This window comes from Doryrhamphus excisus, linkage group LG11 (genome assembly GCF_037039965.1).
Source record: "Doryrhamphus excisus strain RoL-2023G ecotype Guam linkage group LG11, RoL_Dexc_Guam_v1.1, whole genome shotgun sequence".
Lineage (NCBI taxonomy): Eukaryota > Metazoa > Chordata > Actinopteri > Syngnathiformes > Syngnathidae > Doryrhamphus > Doryrhamphus excisus.
The window spans coordinates 554,321-570,893 of NC_136367.1; the positions used below are offsets into that span (position 1 = coordinate 554,321).

At 48.2% G+C, this 16,573-nt stretch overlaps 1 protein-coding gene across 2 annotated transcripts in view; it reads right to left on the reverse strand.

The window, feature by feature from the left end:
- ncoa1 (nuclear receptor coactivator 1) overlaps positions 1 to 16,573 on the reverse strand; it is a 32,103-nt gene that overhangs the window by 12,063 nt on the left and 3,467 nt on the right. For both annotated transcript variants that reach the window (XM_058069761.2, XM_058069753.2), the window contains exons 2-11: positions 10,967 to 11,155; positions 6,542 to 6,647; positions 3,367 to 3,533; positions 3,184 to 3,290; positions 2,932 to 3,109; positions 1,853 to 2,032; positions 1,672 to 1,764; positions 1,405 to 1,545; positions 1,151 to 1,298; positions 110 to 1,031 (exon numbers count right to left, since the gene is read on the reverse strand). In XM_058069761.2, the coding sequence (XP_057925744.2) occupies positions 110 to 1,031; positions 1,151 to 1,298; positions 1,405 to 1,545; positions 1,672 to 1,764; positions 1,853 to 2,032; positions 2,932 to 3,109; positions 3,184 to 3,290; positions 3,367 to 3,533; positions 6,542 to 6,630 (2,025 nt within the window). In that variant the 5' untranslated portion in view covers positions 6,631 to 6,647; positions 10,967 to 11,155. The remainder of the gene's footprint in view (positions 1 to 109; positions 1,032 to 1,150; positions 1,299 to 1,404; positions 1,546 to 1,671; positions 1,765 to 1,852; positions 2,033 to 2,931; positions 3,110 to 3,183; positions 3,291 to 3,366; positions 3,534 to 6,541; positions 6,648 to 10,966; positions 11,156 to 16,573) is intronic.

Here is a 16,573-nt window from a genome sequence, read left to right on the forward strand (position 1 = left end):
AGTTCGTCAATCACGTGAGTGAGCCTGTCAAACACACACTTTTCCACAGCGGTTTTCCACAGCATCCTGAAATTGGGAGGAGGAATAAGAAAGCGGTGGGAAGAGTCACCTTCTCATCCGTATCGAGCAGAAATCGGAGCAACTGGTGGTCCTGCGGCTCCCTGGAACCCGACTTGAGCGCCGCCATGCTCACCACCGGACTGGATGGCGGCTCCTTCTTGATCTCCACTTCGTTTCTGTTCATTGCGTCTTCCGAGGAAGTGGAGGTGGTGGTGGTGGCGGCGGAATCACTGGGACTGCTGTCCTGGAGCAGTCTGTGTAGGATCTTATGTCGTTCTGTGAGAGTGCTGTGGGAAGCAGGACACTGTGGACCGGGCGAGGGTTTGGGGTGAGGCAACGAGGTGCAATGGACGCCACTGTTGGCGGGTTCAACTCCTGTGCCGTTGCTATCCAGGGGCTGATTGAGTCTGAGATTACCCAGCGGTGAGGGAGAGGGCAGGGGGGCTTTCCCAGAGTCCTCTGCCCCTCCCTCCGCTCCACACCGAGAGGAGGATCCGGTGGGGGTCCCGGCTTGTCTGGAGAAGGGTCCCTTTGGCGCGGTGTTGGTGCCGTCGCCGCCGTCGCCACCTGAATGCTGTCTGGTCAGTGCCGCAGCTGGAGAATGGAGGCCCGGCACCCGGGGGCTCCCTCCCAAACCAGGACTGGCCCGCGGCATGGCAGATGAAATAAAAGAGGTAGGGGTGGCTGTGACAGGGCTGCTTAAGGGCGAGGGGCTGTTACCCTGCTGGGCTCGCGTCCGACCCGGCGTCGGGTATCCCGTGGGAGTGGCCGGGTTTAGTCCTTGGGGGGAGACGTTACTGTTGCTGAGGTGAAGGCCCGAGGCGGTGGCGGTGGAGGCGGGGCTTGAGGTTTGTGTTGAGTTGCTGCCAGCAGCGAGGACCGGCGAGCGCGAGGGCGTCTGGGCAAGGCTGCCGAGGGTTGGCGGAAGGCTGGGGTTCGTGTTTTCCTGAGAGCTAGCAGTGTTGTGTTCCCTGGAAAGAGGAAATGAAAGATTTAGCCACCCGAGGACGTGCAAATAGGAGCTAGGCTAACATCCATGTTACTAACGACTACAAACAAACCACATCCCAGCAAATGATCACATGAGCACCTGTCAATAGTGTGGATGCCCATGATGAAGGGCTGAACGTCTGGGTTGGGGGGGCAGCAGAACTTGCAGCGGGTCTGAGCACTGAGTGGCGTGCCGTCGCTTATGGTGAAATGGTACAGCGGGCTGATGGCCGTGCCGTGGGCCATCACTGGAAGGAACATACAGAGGTGCACGGAGCAAAAGCATGAATTTCATCTTTACCTTTGCTTCTCCAAACAACCGGCGACGGAGCCGTCGATGACATAGCGGCTCACCCTCGTGCAGCAGCTTTTTGGCGTGGGAGGGCTCTTTGCCCTGCGGCTGAAAGAACGCGTAGATGCACTTCCTGACAAGGTCCTCCCAGCCAGGCCGGCCTGTCGCTCGCAGGGCACTGGTTTCTATGGAGATGATCTTCCCTGGGAGGGAGAACACACGCAATCAATCGCTGGGAGCATCCTTCATTTAAACCTTCAAGGTTCACGAAAAATGTAGTTCCAACACGAGTTCAGGTAATCCGCACGGCACCGTGAGGGGCAAGTCACCTGTGGTGTCCTGCTTGGTGATGAAAGACTCGGTGCTGACAGGCTGGGTACGAGGCATACGGCAGGCGATGCAGATCAGGCAGCTCTGGAGATCTAAATACCAAAAGCACACACACAGTCAGGGCATGTTCTAGTTCTAATAGGCAACGACACAATTAGTGTATTGATCATCTTCCCGCACCGTCTCCCTCCTCCTGCACGGCCCGTGGCTGGGACACGGTGAAACACTGCATGATCTCGTACTGCTGCCGGGCCTCCTGGTTCTCAGAGTCCATCTCATCGGGTGGCCTCTTCAGCATGCGGCAGTTGAAGGTGCGGCTGTTCCTTCGGCCTGCTTCCTGAGGCCATGGCACACCGTTAACTGTACTCACACAATTGGGGCGGGGGAGGGTTGGAGGGAATGAATTGATGGAATGACCAAGCTTTGAGATTTCATACTTTGTCTCGCGGCCCTTGAAAGCACCACAGTTGCTGTGAGATGCAAAAGTGAAAGATATATTAGGGATGGTCAAGACGTTGTGCGACAGAGTACAATGAAACGCAATACAAAAGTACCAAAAATGGAGAACAGTTCTGTTTCCATCATCATTCCGAGGTTGAACCTGGATTGTGCATTTAGCTTGTTAGCTTCCATTCATAGTGAACAATGGAAAATATATATACGGTGAACAATGGCAATTGTGGACAGAAGAGGAGGGTTCTGGAGCGTGTTTATTGCAAATGCGGATCCAAAATTGAAGCAGAACGTAACAGGAGGGAGCCGTGTGTTAAAAATAGCCATTTTATGGGCGCTGGTAGGCGTGTGATAAAAATGGCGTATTTTGACAGACTTCTCACTCACAGTCCGTCCAGCCTTGAGAACTTCTTAAAAGCGCTCACTTGAAATTCCTTCCTCCCTCCCTTTCCTCCACAGCTCCGGGTTGTGCTCTAGCAAGAGTATTTGCCATCAATAAAGCACCTTAATGATCTGACTGTACACTCGCTCACTCTGCTGCCAAAAGCCATTTGCTTATTTGCCTGCCTAATAGCTTTCCTCTGCACGGAAACTGTCACACTCGGAAAGGCTAATTAGCTAATAAATAAGCATCGTGGGGGAGCGGTAGACATCGCTTTGCAGGTATGTTTACATGGCCTAGTAAAAATGGGAAAAAAAGATTCTTTTACAGTTCTTGACGACACCGCCCTGTCAAAACACGAGAAAGCAGTGATACGCACGCCAGGCCAGTAGGTCGCCTAACCAGGTTTTTGCCCCACACTCACCCAGACTTTTGGGCAGCAGATTGCGGACAAACTCGTTGTGGTCTCCCACGTGAAGGATGCTGTAGACGCTGGAGGCCATCAGCTCCTCCTGCGTGTATCCCAGGTAACTCATCACGTTCTCGGAGACAAAGACGATGCGTCCCTCCCGGTTGACCACAAAGAAAAAGCCATCCAGGGCCTGGGAGTGAGGAAGAGCGAGTGAGGAAGAGCGTGTCCTTTAAGGAGCTCCGCAGTTAAGGAAAGGATGCTCACCTCTAGCAGCATGGGCCCCAGGGCCTCCTTCTCCAGCAGGCCCTGGCTACTGGAGGAGATGTCGCTTTTCTGCACCTCATCATCCGAAGAACGAAGAGCTGATTTCTCTGTAGAGGGGATACACACACGGCGTCACAAATCGGCTAACACAAAGCGCTCCACAGGAAGTTAGCGCTCTCTCACCCTGCTCGCGTCGTTTCATCTGCTGGATCTGCTCCACGGTGCTCTTGAGGATGTGGCACTTGTCGGGCTTGACGCTGAGACTGGCGATGTCGCCCATGTTGGAGGAGAGCAGCTCGGCCAGCTCGCAGATGTAGCGACACTCCAGCTCTCGTCTCCGCTTCTCCAGACTGCAGAGAAAAGGGGCGTGTTTGGGATACATCACACTGCAAATCCAGGTGGCTAATTGCCATGTGACGCTTATATCCGGGCCTGTTTCCACCTTGGCTTGGGGGAGACCTTGGGGGAGACCTTGGGGGAGACCTTGGGGGAGCCAGTGAATGGCATTCTTGTTAGAGGAATTTTCCACAACCCGTATGTGAGACATGGCCACATGTCTTTCTCTTTACTTTACTTTTGTGGCTCCTGGCGGGGGCGGGGGCGGGGCCAGTCGGAGTGGCGGAGCGATGGTGGTTGAGGGACTTTGGGGCACATTAAATAATTACTGTTGCGTGAGGAGGCACATCACCGTCATTCTCTCTCTCCCTGTCGCTGAACCAAAGCCTATATGAAGTCATGTTACCATGGTAACTGCCACACATAATTGAGAGAAAGTTAGCCCTCCACACGGCTAACGTTGTGTTAGTAAGGTACATTCACTTTAACCTCGCTGATACCTTAAGTTTACCTTGTTGTACATCAGTAAGTGGATGGAAGTAAGTCATGGAGGTACTCTAATTATTAGAGTGACAGACAACAACAGGAACAATATCGCTGCAGCTTGGTGAATATGCAGGTCACATGATATATATTGTTGGTGCTTTTTCAGAAGGCTGTCTAGCTGCCTCTTTTTATCCCCTTTTAGATCTTTAGAACATACAGAAAAGAGAAAGACGTGAGTGTTGGTGTCTCACATAGGGGTTGTGGATGATGGCCAAACGTTTCCTTGAACTAAGCAGCTCAATAAATGTCAGCTTGTTGTTTGCAGTCACGATGCGCAGGAAAAGTGAATTTTGCCCATTGTATTTCTCTTTTCTAACAGCTAGCACTTCTGCCTATAAAAATCTGAAAAACACACCAAAAAGATTAGATTTTCATGACGTGCTTCACCTGTGAGTTTGGACAAATGAATGCTAGGTCATGCCTTGTGCAGGTATACGAGAAGGTTCTGGCAATAAGATGAAAAGTGAGTCAACTTTGAGACTCCACATGCCACCAACTGAAGCCGTGGATAGCGGCAAGGAAGACTCGGCTCCATGCTTGGCTCCATCTTTTCCCTGGGAGCTATGCTGAATTTAGCATTAAGTCTCGTGCTGAAAGATACGGCCAGCCCAGTGAGAGCGGACATTTTATTGTGCTCTTATTTGATCAATGAAACCTTTAGCACTAGCGCTACACGCTAACGCAAAGAGAACGGCTTAGTGTTTGACTATACGGATCTGCCGGGCAAACACTCTGCAAGCTGCCGCCGGTGATGGAAGTAGTGTGGAAGTACAGGCTCTGTGAAATCAATGCACCCAGGAAGGAGGTTCCAATAATGCTTCAAATGAAGTAAATAGCAGAAGTATTACAAGCCATCATGAACGTACCTGTCGCTACATGCTCACAGCATGGACAGAAAATGATAAAACGCTATTGGAGGGGTTTTAGAGGTGTTTTAATAGACAGTTTTAAGGCGGATTAGGTGAACCCCCCTGCATTGTATTATTAGTGTTTATAATAGGTACACGTGTTCCTGTCCCACATCAAGGATTGTGGATGATGTGCTCTTTTCCTTTAAAGTGCTTCTATCGCCACTCTACCAGGGTGCAGACTTGTGAACTGTATGTGGAAATGCATTTTGTAGCCTTTAAGCACTAGACATGTGTTAGCACATAGAGGCCTCCTTTTAATAATGGCTTCGCTTGAACTCATTTTCACCAGCCACTTTTAAAACCGCATATGAGATCCTTTAACGCTGGTCTCCATGCGCCCCACTAACACTCTCAGAGTAAGAGCAAGTATGTGGTAAACATGAAAAAAAGAAAACTCTGTGTGTGTGTGTGTGTGTGTGTGTGTGTGCGGGCGTGCAACGACAACAGCAAAAGTAGGTCAGTGCATTGGTCGGCCAGAACACAGGCGTGGTGGCCTAGAGAGGGAGAAGTGGAGGGAGTTTGGGGGTGGAGGAAGGGGAGGATGCAGTGTGAGCGTGCAGGTCAGTCGTTGCTTTGGAAATACGAGCCGGGACGTTACATCAGCTTACATCAGCTATTGTGCCTTAAAAGGCTCACGCTCTTCTATTCTATAGGATCTATGCGTGCATGTGTGTGTGCGTGCGTGTGTGTGTGTGCGTGCGTGTGTGTCCTCGCTTCCACCTCAAAGCTCCAGCTAACCTACTGCTAACCCGTGATCTGAAAGCAGAGGATTTGCTCCTCTTTGCTCCTCCGGTGTCCGCCACAGCTCCAACACATGTTGTTAAACACGGAGCCAGCCAGCCTGCCTGCCTGCCAGCTCTCAGGGAGCGCGCACACACACGCATGCACACGCACACACTAAAGTGGATCATCAAGCTTTTTTCCCTCCGAAGGAGCAACAGGTTGAGGAAGAGCTACACGTAGCCTGGGGGCCACATTTCACCGCTTAAACTGACTTGTGATTTCTGCATTAGTGAATCCTTCAGGCTCCAGTCGAGCACTTTCATGACCACATTTGTGGTGTGTGCAGTCAAGCTGAGTTGTGAGTTAAGTGGGAGTTGCATCCCCACGTACCTGTTACCACACGCACGGGCCCCGCAATTTGGGGGAAAATTTGTTGGCCGTGACCAGGAGAACCAGAGCGTACCGCGGGAGAAGCGGCCCGCCCTGGCCATGCAAGGTGCATTCATGTCGGATGGGCTATGCATCCACGGAGGTGGGGGGACCCTCAGTGCACAGCTGGAGGACCACAATGTACTTTTAAACTTGCGACACACACACTCCTCCCCTTGCGAGCTGGCTGCGTGCACGCAGAAAATAATCTGCATCCCCGTTTTCTTCGTACGGGCTTCGCGTGCTGTCTGCGGGTTTGGAAATTCATGCATGTCTCTTGCTATTTTAGGATCACATACGGCGGGATGTAACTCCTCCCCTTTAAAGTCAAAGGAGGCTGCAGGTTGAGCAAATGTACCATGTTTTTGAAGGCATCATCACAAACAGCAGGGACAATATCTTTGTGTTTTTACCTTTGCGCGGACGTGTCGCATGGCGAGCCCTTCCTCTTGCGTGACTCTGCCGTGTCAGGGTCAAGGGGGCTTTCCCCGACTGCACTCATTTTCAGCTTCAACTGACCTGCCATGGGGAAACAGTGAGAGAAAAAGAAACACTTAGCGCACACACATAAATCATTAATATTATCATGATTTTAAGACCCCCCCATTGTCTTAGTCTGCTTGAAAGACGCTATAACAGCTATTTCTGCTGTTCACCATGGGAGGTCCCAGAGGGACACTTGACTTTCTGGATGAAAATGAATCAATGCACGCTCGCTCACGCCACAGTACATTCCTGCACACGTTGAAAGACAAGTTTTAAAAAGTCAATTATTCATGGGATTGCTCCTCCTGTGAGCTGTGATGTGCTCCTTTACAATTTAAGAGTGCCAGTTTGAATCGCATCTTAACCCACGTATCTACACGGGTATCCAATCATCTCACATCCCTGTTAAAGACAGAAGGAATGATCTCGCTGTCAAGCTGTCCACTACGACCACCACACCCCCTAAATGTGGCGTATCGGATGCAGTTTTCTGACTTCTGTTGTCCTACTCTTGGGGTGGGGGGCACAGGCTCACAGTGTGCCTCGTCAAACCCGAGCGTGTTCTCTGTTGGACCGTAACCACAGCTACACCGATTCAGACAGCGATAAAGCAGACTGTAGACTTTGCGAGGACGCTACCTGCAGGAGGAAGCAGCGCTCCCATCCCGCTCATCATAAGACCTCGCACCAGGCCATGGCAGTAAACACCAAAGACCTGGAGGGAATAAAACCTTATCTGCACACCTGTAACGCAGGTCCTGCACCTGATGACCCCACCCTCCCCCTGCCAGTGTGAGGTCCGGTGGAGGGAGGAAGGGAGGGAGGGGATGGGGGGGGGGGATCAAGACTTGAGCCGCCAAACAGGAAGGAGAAAGCTCGGCATTAATGGAGCAAAGCGCTTGCAAATCCACTCAGACGTCTCCGGTGGCGTTCCGTTACAAACGCCTGCCATTGCCATTGCCTGCCCCCCCATCCTGCTCCCAGTCTTTGTTAGCTCCTCCCAAGACCGGCACTGATCCCCTCCCGCTTGCAAACAGACCAGGGTGGAGCAATGTACACAAGGCCAGTGCGAGCAAGGACAAGGAGGAAGAGACCACCTGATACATGGTGGGGAGTTGATGGAGGCAGAAACCACACACACACGCACACACACACGCACACACACACGCACACACACACGCACACACACACTGTCCTTACCAATCTTCCCAGTGTACATTCAGGCTTTCAATAGGGCCTACTTAATTATTTAAGCTCCTTTGGGGCCCTGCATCACGTTGGGATCCTGGCTGGGAATGTGAGGAAACAACATTGTTTCTATGGAGCGCCAAAACTCCCCCCCGTTAGCACACACTGACATGCTGCTGATGCTTTTTTGACGGGGGGGGGGGGGGGGGCAGCAAAGGCACAAGGTTTGAATGCAACACGCTCGTGTCATGTTTGTCCACATGAGAGATCAGACCTGCTCTCTCACCCGCACTGTTATCAGGCGGCAGGTCACCCAGAAAGCAGAGGTTCAAACCCCACCTGGTGTGACGCTTCACCCACCTTGCCTCCAGTGCCAAATGTGAATTTATGTTTGGTTGGGGAAGAAGCTGTTGGCAGCCACTTTTGCTGACGTCTACCCCAAAGGGAGCGTTGGTTCGGATGGAGCGTACCACCACCAGCGTATCCGACTGCAGAGCGCATGAATAATAGGTTTGGGGGATCTTGACAGGCCCTATATAAAACCCATTCATTGTCATTAGGCTGACTTCCAGACTTCAGGGCCCGAGCAGCCAGCCCGCAATCCTTCCAGCCTTCAGCACGCTTACATGTGCCATCAGTGTGCCATCAGGGACAGTAATACTGTAATACAGTGGCACTGCGGTCAGCGTACATGCGGTTAGCATGTTTTTCGGTCAGTGGAAAAAAATGATACTTCCAGTACAATATGACTATGTGTTGTCAATGTATTTTTATCACAGACCATCCTTGTCAGCATAAAGACTATTGATAAAGACTATTGACCAGAAACACTACTGAATTCAAGAAATTAGAAAAACACCCAGGTGAATCTCACTGCCACATCCTGGCTTTTACCAACATGCCATCACACTTTGAGGCAAGGTGACGTTGATGTTAAATGTTCCCTTATCTTTCATTCCTCATTTCTATGCCTTCCCAAGTGTTTCCTGCACGTGAAACCATAATTTGAGTATGTTCCAGTCAGACTCGGAGCCTGGAACAGATGCATGCTGGCTAAGTATGGAACACACCGACACTAAACATCACAACTGGCTGCACTGCACCGTCATTGCAAGGATGCTTCAGCATCACATCAACAGCCTCACAAGTGGCACCCCTCTGTACTGTGGTGAGATGGTACAGTCCATGAGAAGCTGCTCAGTCACTGTTGCTAAGGCCCCCCCTCTCAGATATAGGACATGGCCAAGAGAACATACACAGCCTCAGTCAAATGGGGCTACGCTGCACCCACTGACTCCTCGCTCGGAGTGCTCCGGTGCAGTGTGAGCACGCTAGCGTGCGTTGGGGTCACAGCTATTGCGGCGTGTGGGCACTGCATCGCCAATCATTAGATGGAGGACATGTTGTCCTGCTCATACAAAAGTCAAAAGTCACTCAAAGCTGCAGCAGGACGCCGTGTATTAGCATGGACTCAACATTACCACTACGGTTATGACATCATGAACACGTCACGCATTCTTTTCTCATTTTCTCTCAACATTTGTGGAAAGCCAATGAAGCCATCTGTTTTGATTCCCTCATTCTCGATTCTGATGCAACGTTACTTAACCAGACCAGTGTAAGGCCCGCCTGTCTACGTCTATTATTCAGATAGCACACGAGGAGGTTTCCCTTTTTGAGAGGCTTTTAGCTGACAGCGAGCGCACGTTGAGAGAAATACACTTTCCTCTTCGAATGTAGCACAATGGGGAAAATGGCGATGCAACCACTTTGGAACTTGGCAGATACGTGTGTAGTTCCACTCCAGTCCTGTGGGTGGCAGTAATGACAGTGCCTTGTGTAAACCTCACACTTTGAAAAGCTATTTTCATAACCATATGGAACAAAAGCTTACTATTATTAAAAAAGGGCGAGGTATAAATCACACAAAACATTAGTTCCATAAAACTTTCTAGCCACGACTGTGCAGTGTTCTTATTGAAGTGTACGGATGGAAGTATTCCATTTGTCACACAGCCGTAGCCTTACAAACTAACAATGAAACAAAACAACTTGCATGAGTTCCGCTGAATGGAAATCATGAAAGACGACGGGAAAATAAACGTATGCGATCGATATCTTGGTGCCAGCACACACACACCCACAACAACCTTGATCGTGTAGCTGCTGCAGCGCTGTTATTTGTGTAAAGACGTGGAACGGGTGTTTACGATCCATATGCTGTTTAAACATCAGGAACAATGTATAGCCTTCAGGCAGGAATATTGATTTTGGTGTGTCAAACCTGCAGCGGCCCGACCAAGGGAGCGGGTGCATTAACAGGCTAAAACAAATGAAGGAATATGTCTCCAAACAGATCAATAAACAAGAGATTCTTATTTATGACACCATCCATTTAAGTTGTCAGCGAGGAGTACGAGTCTCTCTTCTTGTTGCCGCTCCTCATTTATTCACACGTTCTTCCCGACACGTTCTCTGGCAGACTGATAATTCCACATGAATATTCATCACTTATGTAACATGGCTGGTCTCTGGTGTGCGTGCGTGCCTGTGTGTCCTCCATTGAACCCCTGAGAGGCGGCGGGAGGCGGCGCCCGTCATGCCGCCGTCTTCACGGGACGAGATTAACGTGAGGGAAGAACGCATGAGCTTTCTTCTCTCTGGGAAGTGTTGAAGATCGAATTGGCGGGCTATTAAGAGGAGCTGGGACGATGACGACCGCCATCTATACGCTTGGTTTTCCAACAGAGGACAACTCTCACAAAGGCACATCCATCCATTTTCTCTGCCGCTTATCCTAAAGAGGCTCACGGGTATGCTGGAGACAAAGGCGGATCTCCATGAATATTTTGGAAAGTTAATTTATGTCAGTCCTTCTGTTGACAAAGGGAATGATTTCAGGAATGTATAGTTTTTCTTACACTCCCAATCATTTTTATGATCATAGTTACAGCTAATAAAAAACCACAACTCTGCATTTCCTGTAATTGAGCCACTACTTTTTTCCTCATGCCTTGAAACCGTATCGATGCCAGTATCAGTATATGTGCCTGTTAACAATAACAGTAGCAGTATCACCCTGCTGTACCCCTTAGCTTGTATAGCTATTGGGTAGAACTTGACTGGCTCCGCCCACACCACCTGCCGGGCTGTCGGGTACCTACGTGGTCTAGGTCTCCAGGGGCCGAGTCATGTGGTGGCCGGCCGCGTCCAGGGCGCACAGCTGAGACGAGGCAAGAAGGTGAGACAGGGAGAGCTTGTCGTAGACGGGGTGGAGCGGGGGAGGCGGGCTTATGGCTCCGTGGTCGCTCCGTCACATGGCATTATCACAGGCGCAGCGGGGAAGCCTGCACCTGCAGGAAAGCCAACAGCGTCATCAAGCGCACATCATTCTGTATGAAAAAACACACTTTCTCCAACGATAAGCAGACATTTTCAGAAGCCCCGGCAAACGACTTAGCTATCTTAGCTCGCTCATGCACCGGTTCTCTCGTACATTGCTTGAAATGCTGCCACATTTCCTCAACACGCCGTCACCGGAATCGATGCCTCCGTGGCTCTTTATTAAGCTAATTACCGCAGGCGAGGGCTGTAATTACTGTTTTATGCAGCCCATAATGACGGTGCTTTCTATCAAACTCAACTTAATGGAATCTGTCTGAGCTATTGTTTGTGTACGCATGAAGCTCCGTCGAGGATATCTTCAGTACAACAACCTGGCTGGCTGACTTCAAGGCACTGTTGTGCTATTCTTAGTATTTCATTACAATCGAATTATTTGATTCTCTCATTGATTTCATTAAATACAAGAACTGCAATTAGGATAAAGAGTAACATGCTTCTAACATGTAGGCTCCGTCATACTGCACCAGCGTGTCTCCTGGAATACAATTACATGAATAAAAATGGCCACCCTGCACTCCATTAAACCAATCTAGTGTGGTTAATACAAAAGTGAGGCTTTTGTCGGTGACGTCAGGCTGCCATCATGACCGTTGGATAATGCGGTTAGTCAAGAAGACACGCTGGCATCAATAACGGGACGTGGAAAAGCCTTCCTGTAAAGCGGCAGGACAATTTATTGAATTTCCAGAACATACGTGCATGCTAGTCTGGACGTGCACACGCTACACACGCCGTGTACTCATCCGTGGCGCGTCAATCTGCATCAGCAACAAGGTCAATAATTATGTTAACATTTATTGATACTGTCACGGATGCAATTGTTTTTGGAATCCCCTCAGCAGGACTATGACACCCCCCGCTGTACTGTGACATAGTGTCCTTAAAACCAACTGATGCACCCACCAACGCAACACCCATAGAGTTTATCAAGTGAAAAACATGACCCGCTCACTCACTCCATGATGCATTCATGCACATGATTAACGACACGTCAAAGAAAAGACAAGTGATTATAAGGTTCTACCCCGAGCTGATGAGCCTGATAGCTTGACCACCAAGGCTAGCTGGGGGTGGGGAGAGTGGAGCGGCAGTGTCTAATACAATTTATCACATGTGTGAATCAAAATTGCAACTTTATAAAACATCTTCCCTGTGTTTGATTTAAGATTTTCTCTTTTCTAAGATTTTCTCATGGGATACGCATTAAGTTACTAGTTATTTCTTATACATCAAGAGACACAGCTACTATGAGGAGTCGATATTTTCCACGGCCTAGCATTCCAACCCAGTCAATTCAACGCCTTGCATGCACACATTCTATTAGTGTATTGTTGCCTTGTTGCTACTCTGTCATCTCGCTCTGCCCATTCATTTCTAACTGAGGGAAAGAAAGTCACAAAGCCAAGGCGCTCCATTCTTCTTCTTAGCTCGCTGTGTGTGTGTGTGCAGGAGTGTCACTGCCTCATACCAAAGTGGAGGGGGGGGGGACCACAACAACAATAACAACAACACAGCAGCTGGGCTCCGAGAGGCCATCAGTTTAAGCGCCGGCACGTCCTGCTGCATGGTATTGAAGATGACTTCTACCATTCTGAAAGCTGTCAATAGAGGTCACGATCATCGATAAATCAATTCATCGCACGATAAGTAAAAATGAACGTGACCATTTTGCCGGCCTGGATATATCTACATGTGTATGAGTGTTCTCTACCAAACAGGCTGCATGACATCTTTGTCAACACCTGTACGTTGGCTCTGTAGTGGAATGAACGGAGGGAGTGAACCCTCCTGTCAGTCATTCAGTCTTTGTCCCAGTGGGGGGGTAAAGACGGCTTGCTAAAATGCTGCAGCCTGTGCAGTTTTCTTCCCAACTGGGTAAAAAAACAGAAACTTGATACTCAATTTTTATCTTTTTTCTAGCTTTTTATTGGAGTGTGTTTTTGTCTTCACAGAGACAGGGTCTATTTCTTATTGTTTTGGGTTATGATTGTTATTTATTGTTTTTTTTTAGTCTTTATGTATTAGGTTTAGTTTATTCTAAACATTCCAATTACCATGTTAATACTGAGAAATTCAAGTTTATTGCATTTGATACGGTGCACTCACATCACGCCATATTTTAGCATTACATTCGTGAAAAATGGTTTCAAATTTATGTTGACAATAGGGTTCGGTGCCATATTTTAAGCCGGCGAAATGATCAAGTTCATATCCATTTGTGTACTTCAGTCATTTATTATTGTTTTTTCCGAACAAGAAAGTTTGTCACGTTTTAATCTTTTGAGATCTTGAGACACGAGATCTTGTGACACCCTTACTTAAAGATGCAAAAAAATGTTTGAAGAAACCCAACACAAACCTGGGATGACATTTAAAGACAGAAGGGGATTCACGCATCAGCGGAATCCAGTGCCGCCATCGAAAGGCACACATGTTTCTGCAAGGTATAAATAATACAGTGAGGGAATCTATGGCGGGTTCATACGAGGCCTCTGTAGCCTACGGTTACGTCATTGCAACTCATGCCATTTTCACTCAAATATTGCAATAATTCCAATTTAAAAACATTTCAATCAACACATCAATTAACCACACCATTAAGAAAAACTCATTTTGCCGACCACCGTATATCGACATCTCAGTGTGCAGGTTGGATGACAGGAGAGTTCACTTAACAACTGAGGGTGTTGGCTTTATAGCGTTTTATAACAAACGGAGGGAGTGGACCTTCCATTGTGAGTGTGCAATGACATAGAAAGTGAAAATAAAAAAAAAAAACAAACGGTCAGCGCCAACAGGCTACATCCCAGGCGGCGACTGTAAATCTCAAAAGGATCCAAATGACGACCGGCGAGCAGGCTCGCGTGGACCCAGAGGAGGATCGACTTTAAAACAAATCTCACATGCCGCCTGCCCCCTTCCTGTTTGCAGAGATTAGTGTAGAGGAATTCCACAGCAGATATCGCTTACCCACTCAAGTTCCCTCAGTGCAGCTTTTTGGTCCAAGCAGATAAAGCATTGCCTCGGGTGCGAAGAGACTTGCAAACTTTTTGGCCCAAATCCCTGAACCCAGCATTGCTTATCTGACTCCATCCTTGCCTCCAGAGGCCCTCGCTTTCACCCCCGGTCAGACAGCATGCAGCAAAGCAGCTGGCTTTATGCTGTGTCCCACAGCACATGCCATCAACGCAGCCATCTTCATCGCACACAGAATGATGGACAGGCGATGGCGTACACTGACACGAAGGCAGAGAAAGTAACGCTGAACCATTTGTGAGGTATGATATTTCTGTAGAGGCGTTACTGTGATGCAAATGTATTACTCTTTTGAACGCATATTGTTTTGAGAAATCCAGCTTTTTACGTTACAGAAATCTGACAAGGACTGGGCTGACAGGACCAAGTGGGAGGGTAAGTCCCTGTTGATGCACTACACTGCTGATGGGGATGTCATACGACATCTAGTATCTTTGCTGTTGTTCCAAGGAGCTACAGATCAAAGTCTTATGCATCTCATGTGTGAATTTCAGACTTGTAGGTAGGGCTGGGCAATATGGACAAAAACTCATATCCCGATATATTTAGGTTGACGATTGGTACAGGATATATATCCAAATATTTTTTACACAAAGTGAGTTTACACAAAAGTAAAAGCAAAATGTGTTTTATTAAAATGTAAACAATCTTGCCGAAATAAAAATACAATAAGTACAAATAAGTATAGACAAACTTCAGTATAATGTTCAATCAAAACCCTCCAAGAAACACCAATTATTATTGTAGCAGCTAAAACAAAGGACTACTTTTCTGGCGTTATAACGCAACGCATCGCACACCTACAGAGAGGAAACGGGCCCACTCCAAAACAATGAGATAGGACCAACTTGTACTGACTGGGAAACAAGAACAATGTAAGCGTATGAGCAGACAACCAAATTACAGTCACGCATTAGCCTACATTCCATGTGTTCATTCTATACGGCAAGATGCGGCATTCTAACAAAGTCTGTTGTTATTAGTAGTTGCTTTCTATGTTGCTGCTGTTGACGGGAGAAGCGTTAGTTCCGATCTATGTGCTCTGTGAAATCAATGTGCCCAGGAAAGGAAAGCTAAAAGGGCCAAAATACAACAAAATACTGCATGTAGATAAAACCACGAGGAGGTTGGTTTTTAGGGCTTTGTAGTGGAAATAGGTGTGTGTCATTACGTGCATTGTTAGCTCCCTCATGCTAACTGTGGTTCTCTCTCCAGAACGCAAAGAGAAGGGAAGGATGTGTGTTCATGTTTCACATAAGTGTTGTGGATGATTCCAACAAAAGTGCACTTTTCCTTTGACCTTCAACTCTTCCATCGCAGGTGATTTACTAGTGTCGTATACGATGTGATTTAAAACCATCTTGGAACATCAATCATTGTAATACCAGCTTCAGACACAAAAGCACAAAGAAAACTGCGGCATCGCTGGCAGATCAGAGCACTTAGTATGCGCCCAAACAGATTGGCTGCGATATGCAAGGGACGTGGTCGCTACCATATTATAGGAAGACAAAGCCGTCGTGTCCTCCAAAGCATCTGGCTCAAGTTAACATGTTCATATGTAGGGACAACTCCTTGCAATGCCACGCAGCCGTGTAAACGTGGAATCCAGATACATTTACTATGTTTTCTGCCATTTTCTAGGTGTCAAATGATCAATGGCGCCATCAAAGAGGCGTTTCAAGGTTCCAATGCATGACATTCCATACCGGGTCACTTCACATGGGCTACACAATACGCAAACAACAATTTGCTGCACCGTTGCTATTTGACACTCCCCCTTTTCAACACGACTGCAAATAGTAATATCACTTATGTAAACCTACATGGCACAGATAAGCGTCACACAAAGCCCCTCTGGTGGTCCGAAAAAGACAGACACGTTGCTTAAGCTGGCACATTCAAACCTGACAGCTTTCTAACTCATGTAAACAATCCTCACTGCTCCGACGGCGCCTCCAGCAGCACTCCCAAAAGGTCACATTTCAGCATAACCCCGGTCTTTAATGCGAAAACCACCGCTATTATCTAACAGCTGCAGCTTGCATAACAATAATCATAATGCTTTGTAATTCTTAATCGCGTTCACTGGAACAGAAGTTTCACTCAGGGCAGCGATTGGAATATTTGGGCATCAATGCTCCCCAGCAAGGTCAATTGACTTAGAAAAAGGTTAGCGCTTTTGTCTCTTTAGCATTTTGCCTTAAAGATGCGGTTCACCTCAGCTGAACAAAGAGTAGCAGGCAGGTGTGCGCCCACACCCGGGGTGCCCTAACCTTTTCCACCATACTGACAAAACTAAGGATGCCGGGGTCACTTACCGTATACAT